This window comes from Tyto alba, unplaced genomic scaffold (genome assembly GCF_018691265.1).
Source record: "Tyto alba isolate M040663 unplaced genomic scaffold, T.alba_DEE_v4.0 Super-Scaffold_8, whole genome shotgun sequence".
NCBI classification, from domain to species: Eukaryota; Metazoa; Chordata; class Aves; order Strigiformes; family Tytonidae; genus Tyto; species Tyto alba.
In genome coordinates, this window is record NW_024881329.1 from 23,163,273 (window position 1) to 23,169,220 (window position 5,948).

The 5,948-nt window shown below is 66.1% G+C and overlaps 1 protein-coding gene across 1 annotated transcript; it reads left to right on the plus strand.

The window, feature by feature from the left end:
• Positions 1-339: 339 nt before the first annotated feature.
• On the plus strand, positions 340-4,254 carry SLC27A3 (solute carrier family 27 member 3). Its single transcript, XM_042784908.1, has 10 exons — positions 340-982; positions 1,698-1,907; positions 1,994-2,152; positions 2,236-2,360; positions 2,451-2,645; positions 2,729-2,819; positions 2,923-3,121; positions 3,286-3,383; positions 3,489-3,619; positions 3,710-4,254. The coding sequence occupies exons 1-10, from the start codon at positions 340-342 to the stop codon at positions 3,884-3,886; spliced, it is 2,028 nt and encodes a 675-aa protein (XP_042640842.1). The 3' UTR covers positions 3,887-4,254.
• Positions 4,255-5,948: the final 1,694 nt, after the last annotated feature.

The following is a 5,948-nucleotide window of genomic DNA, read 5'->3' on the forward strand; positions in this document are numbered from 1 at the left end:
GGTGCTGTTAGGAGGAAGATGGGCCTGGGGACAGTGGCGAGGAGGATGAGGATGGGGGGACGTGATGGGGGGGGGGGGGGGTGGCGAGGAGGATGGGGCGGGGCCACGCTGGGGGGACAGTGATGAGGAGGATGGGGACATGGTGGGGGGGTGGGGATGGCGTGGGGGGGGAACGTAGTGAAGGAGGGTGGGGCTGGGGACAGTGATGTTGGGGACGTGAATGAGGGGGGGTGGGGGATGACATGGGGGGGGGGCGGGTGACGGTGCTGGGAACGCGGGTGGGGTGGGACGGCGCCAGAGACACGGTGGGGGGTGAACGGGGGGGAACCAGGGGGCGGGATGGCGGTTTTTTTTTTTTGGGGGGGGGGGGGAAGGGCGGTGGCGGGGCGTGTCTCCCGCCCCGTGGGCGTGTCCCCGTGGGCGTGTCCCCGTGGGCGTGTCCCCGTGGGCGTGTCCCCGTGGGCGGGGCGCGGCGGGCCATGGCGCTGGTGGCGGTGGCGGCGGCGGTGGCGGCTCTGGCGCTGCTGCAGCGGCTGCTCCGGCCGCACCTCTGGGCCGACCTGGGCTTCGCGCTGCGGGCGGCCCGGTGCCGGCGGCGGGCGGCGGCGGGGGGGGGGGGGGACACGGGGGTTGGTCGCCCGGTTCCTCCGGGCAGCGCGGGAAGCGCCGGAGCGGCCGTTCCTGCGGGCGGCGGGGGGAGCGGAGCCGTACGGGCGGGCGGCGCGGAGGGTGGCGCGGGTGGCCAACGCGCTGCGGGGGCGGCCCGCGGGCGGCGGCGGGGAGGGGGGGGGTGTGGGGGTGGTAGTGGGTCCCGGCGTGACCGTGGGGTTGTTGGTGGGCAACGAGCCGCGGTTCGTTTGGGGGTGGTTGGGGCTGGCGGCGGTGGGAGCCCGACCCGCCTTCCTGGGGACGGCGCTGCCCCCCGCCGCTCTCCGGCACTGCCTGCGCGCCTGCGGGGCGCGGGGGCTGCTGGTGGCGGATGGTGAGCAACTGGGGGGGGGGACACACACAGGGGACCGGGGGGGAATGGGGGGGGGGGGGGGACCGGGGAATAGCGGGGGGAAGAGCTACGGGGGAGCTGCGGGGATGGCAACGGCCCCGGGGAGGGGGGAGCGGGGGGCAGCGGGATGGTGAAGGTTCAAGGGGGGCACCGGGGAAGGGCCGGGTTTGGGGGGGGGGGTGGGGTGGGGGTGGCGTTAGTAGCGGGGGCAGCGGGGTGGAAGCGGGGGTACCGGGGAGGGGGTGGTACCGGGGTCAGCGCAGGTGACAGGGTCGGGGGTGCTGGGGGTGTCCCGCACTGCCAACCGGGGGTGGGGGGCAGACAGCTCAGGGCTCACGGGGCCAGGGTGGTTCAGCTCAGGGGCGATGGGGGGTTACGTGGGTGGCCTCTGTGGGTCCCTCCGGTTGTGCCATGGTTTGGTTCCCCCAAACTGGTCCCACCCGTGTGCCCTGCAGGGATCCTGCCTGGTCATTTGCCCCTCACAGCCCCCCCCCACCCCTGGGCCAGGGCTTGGGGTGGAAACAAGGGAGCCAAGGGCTGGGGATGTCCCTGAAGGTAGAGGGGACATGGGTGGGGACAGGGCCCCAACCTCTCCCCACCTTAGGCTGGGATTGGGGGGGGGGCGTATCCTCAAGCTGTTCCTGGGACGTGCCCCCACACCAGCCTGTCCTGTGTCCCCCCCCGCTACACTCCCCAGACCTGTTTGCGGCTGTGGAGCCCATCCTGCCCAGCCTGCGGGAGGACGGCATCGTGGTGTGGGTGCTGGGCTCGGGGCCGTACCCCCCCGGCACCGTGGCCCTGCAGGAGCTGCTGGATGCGGCCTCCGAGGAGCTGGAGCCCGAGGACGTCTGGCAGCCCGAGGACATGAACGACACCTGCCTCTACATCTTCACCTCCGGCACCACTGGTGGGGGCCCGCGGCTGGTGGGACGGGGTGCCCTGGGCGAGTGGAGGCGGGGGGGGGGGGGGCTCGATGCCATCTTCCCCTTCCAGGTCTCCCCAAAGCCGCCCGCGTCTCCCACCTCAAGTCCATCATGTGCCTGAGCTTCTACGAGCTGGTGGGAGCTTCCAGCCGGGACGTGGTGTACCTGGCGCTGCCCCTCTACCACATGGCCGGGTCCCTCCTGGGCATCGTCGGCTGCATCGGCATCGGTGAGCAGGGCCGGGGACCCCGTGGCGAGCCCGGGGCCATTTTGGGGAGCTGATTCCCCCCCCTCCATCCTGGCTTTCCACAGGGGCCACTTGTGTGCTGAAGGAGAAGTTCTCAGCCAGCCAGTTTTGGGATGACTGTCGCGCCGAGGGAGTCACCGTCTTCCAGTACATCGGGGAGCTCTGCCGCTACCTGGTCAACCAGCCCGAGGTTGAGGAGGGGAAGCGGTGGTGGAGGGAGGGGGGGGGGGGGGGGAAGAGGGTCTAAGAAGCACCCCCAAATCTGACCCTGTCCCCGCAGCGCCCTGGGGAGCGGGAGCACGGGCTGCGGCTGGCGGTGGGCAGCGGGCTGCGCCCCGACGTCTGGCGGAGCTTCCTGCAGCGCTTCGGGGCCATCCGCATCGTGGAGACCTACGGGATGACCGAGGGCAACGTCACCCTCTTCAACTACACGGGGACGCCGGGGGCCGTGGGGCGCAGCAGCTTCATCTACAAGGTGAGGGGGGGGGTGGGGGGGGTGCTGTGCCCCCCCCTAACCCGTGCTGGGATGCTGACACCCACCCGGGCCCCTCTCCCCAGCTCTTCTCGCCCTTCGAGATCGTGCGCTACGACGTGACGGAGGGAGTGCCGGTGCGGGACGCGACCGGGCGCTGCATCCGCGTGGGGACGGGTGAGTAGTGGGGCTGGGGAGGGGGGGGGGGGAGGGAGAGCCCTGGGAGGGGGGGGGGGTCCCCATGGGTGCCACCCCCCGTCACTTGTCCCCATCCCCACAGGTGAGACGGGGCTGCTGATCGCCCCGGTGACCCCCCGGACCCCTTTCCTGGGCTACGCCGGCAGCCGGGAGCTGTCGGAGCAGAAGCTGCTGCGGGGGGTCTTTGCCGAGGGTGACACCTACTTCAGCACCGGCGACCTGATGGAGCAGGATGCGGCCCAGTTCGTCCACTTCCGCGACCGCACTGGGGATACCTACAGGTGCCAGAGACACCCCCCCCACCATGGGGGAACCCCCCGCTCCCAGTGCCGCAGCCCCACACACCCCCATCCACTGCACGGCCGGGAGCTCACCCTCATCAAATATTAGATGGGGAGGGGGCTCAGCCCCCAATCCTGCTCATCCCTGTTGTCCCCCCTCCCAGGTGGAAAGGCGAGAACGTGGCCACCACAGAGGTGGCTGAAGCCTTGGTGGCCCACGAGTCCCTGCAAGAAGCCACCGTCTACGGTGTCACCGTGCCAGGTAGTGATGCCCCCCGCCCCGACCCTGATGGGTGTCGGTGCCCCCGCCCCAGCCCGCTGGTGTCTTCCCCCCCCCCCTCCCCAAAATTTCTGCCCTCACCCACAGGCCACGAGGGGCGCGCGGGGATGGCGGCGCTGGTGCTGCGCCCCGGTTGCCGGCTGGACGGTCCGGCGCTTTACCGGCACGTGGAGCAGCTCCTGCCGCCCTACGCTCGGCCCCGCTTCCTCCGGCTGCAGGTAACGGGGTGCACTGGGGGGGGGGGGGCGGTGTACACGGGATGTGAGGAGGGAGGGGGTCCCCCCAAACCCACCCTGCCGCCCTCCCAGGAGCGCCTGGCGATGACGGAGACCTTCAAGCAGCAGAAGGTGCGGCTGGCGCAGGAGGGCTTCGACCCGGCCCGCGTCCCCGACCCCCTTTTCCTGCTGGACGAGACCACCAAAGCCTACGTGCCCCTCGGCCCCGCGCTCTGGGAGGGGGTCCTGGACGGCCGCTTCCGCATTTAGACACCCCCCCACCCCCCCCGGGCACCCCAAGCCCCCCGGGTAGCCCGGCACCGGGTGCCCCAAAGCGCCCCGTGTCCGTCCCACCAGCAGCGGGTGCCCCACGGGTCCCCCACGTCCGTCCCACCACCCCCCGGGTACCCCAAACCTGTCCCCGGGGGGGTCCCCACGTCCGTCCCCAAATGCCTCCTGGGTCCCCACGTCCGTCCGTGTCCCCAGCCCCACTCGTGGGGTACCCACCCCCCCCCCCCAGCCACCAGTGCCTTCCCCCCCCACCTCAGGGTCCTGCTCTTTATATATACAAACATAATCTTTCTTTTGGGTTTTTTTTTGGTTTTTTTTTGCAAATAAACTCTTTTGTAGCAAGTCTAGTTGCTGTAGTAAATTGGGGGGGGGGGGGTGGGGTGTGTGTGTCACCCCTGTGGGGAGGATGTGTCACCCAAGAGCTCAAGGCTCGGGGGGGGCACGAATGCCACTGTCCCCATGTCCCCTGGGGCTTGGCAGGGACAGGGTGGGGGGACTTTTTTTTGGGGGGGGCCCATCCCTACCTTAATTTAGGGGCTCCCCCCCCCACCAAACAATCCCCAGCAAGGCCAAACCGCCCCCCCCCAGCCCCAACACAACACACCAGTGGCATCAGCAGTTATAAACCATTCCTTTCTTTATTAAACATAGTGATAAATATTACAAAGGTGGAGTAGGGTTTTTTTTTTTTATATTATTTTTGTTGTATTTGATTCTTTTCTCCCCCCAGAATTAGCTTATTCTTTGTCCTCAGCTGCCCCATCCCCAGCTGGCAGCAGCCGAACCGGCTTCGCTTTGTCATTAAACCAGATTTCAAACACAATGTGAAAGAGGGGGAAAAAAAAAAAAAAAAAAAAAAAAAAAAAAAAAGAAACCCCAAACCCCTTAAATTTTTGCAAAAGCCCTGGTTCCACCACCCCCCCCCCCCCGCCCCCCCTTCCAGCAGAGCTCTGCCACCCCCCCGCCCCTGCAACCCTCTTCTTGCAGGAGGCTCAAGTGTGTGTGGGGGGGGTTGTGTCACTTGTGCCTGCCCCCCCCGAAATTCCCGGGGGGGGAATGTTTGTTCCCCATCCTAAAAGCAGCCAGAGCGGGGGGGGGGGGGGGGGGAGCAATTTGGGTACCAGCACTACAGGGAATGATTTGGGAGGGGGGGGCGGGGGGGGTGAAGCAGCTTGCACCCCAAAGTCTGTGGAGTTGGGTCTGGGGGAGCTGGGGGGGGGGGGGGGGCACTGGGTCACACTGGGGATGGGGGGGGGTGCAAACTGGGGGAGGCTGATCCTGGCACCGAGCATCCAGGAAGGGAGAATATTTTGGGGGGGGGGTACGGGGTGGGGGGGGAGACCCCAAAGTTGATGGCATCCAGGAATGGGGGACCCCCCCCCCGCCCCCCAACCCCGCCGGCTCCAGGGCTGCCCTCCCTCCCCTAAAGCTGCATTTGTGCCATTTCCCTGCAAACTGGGGGTGGAAATCCTGCAAACCGGGACCATAATCCGGCACATTTGGCCTGAAATCCAACTCGGGACCAAAATCCTGCAAATTGGGACAGAAATGCTGCAAGTTTGGGCTGAAAACCTGCAAACTGGGACTGAAATCCTGCAATCGGGGCTGAAATCCTGCAAGTCAGGGCCAAAATCCTACAAATCAGGACCAAAATACCACAAATTGGGCCTGAAATCCGGCACAGTAGAACCAAAGTCCTGCAAATTTGGCCTGAAATCACAGATATTTGGCCTAAAATCCTTCAAATTGGGCCTAAAATCCTGTAAATGGGGGGCCAAAATCATGCACATTTGGACCAAAATCCTACAAATTGAGGCTGAAATCCTGCGAATTAGTACCATAATCCTGCAAATTTAACCTGAAATCCCAGAAATTGGGCCTAAATTCCTCCAAATTTGGCCTCAAATCCTGCAAATGAGGGTCTAAAATCCTGCAAACTGAGGCTGAAAGCCCACAAATTTGGCCTGAAATCCTGGAAATTGATACCAAAATCCCGCAACTTGAGGCTGAAATCCCACAAACCGGGCCTAAAATCCTGCAA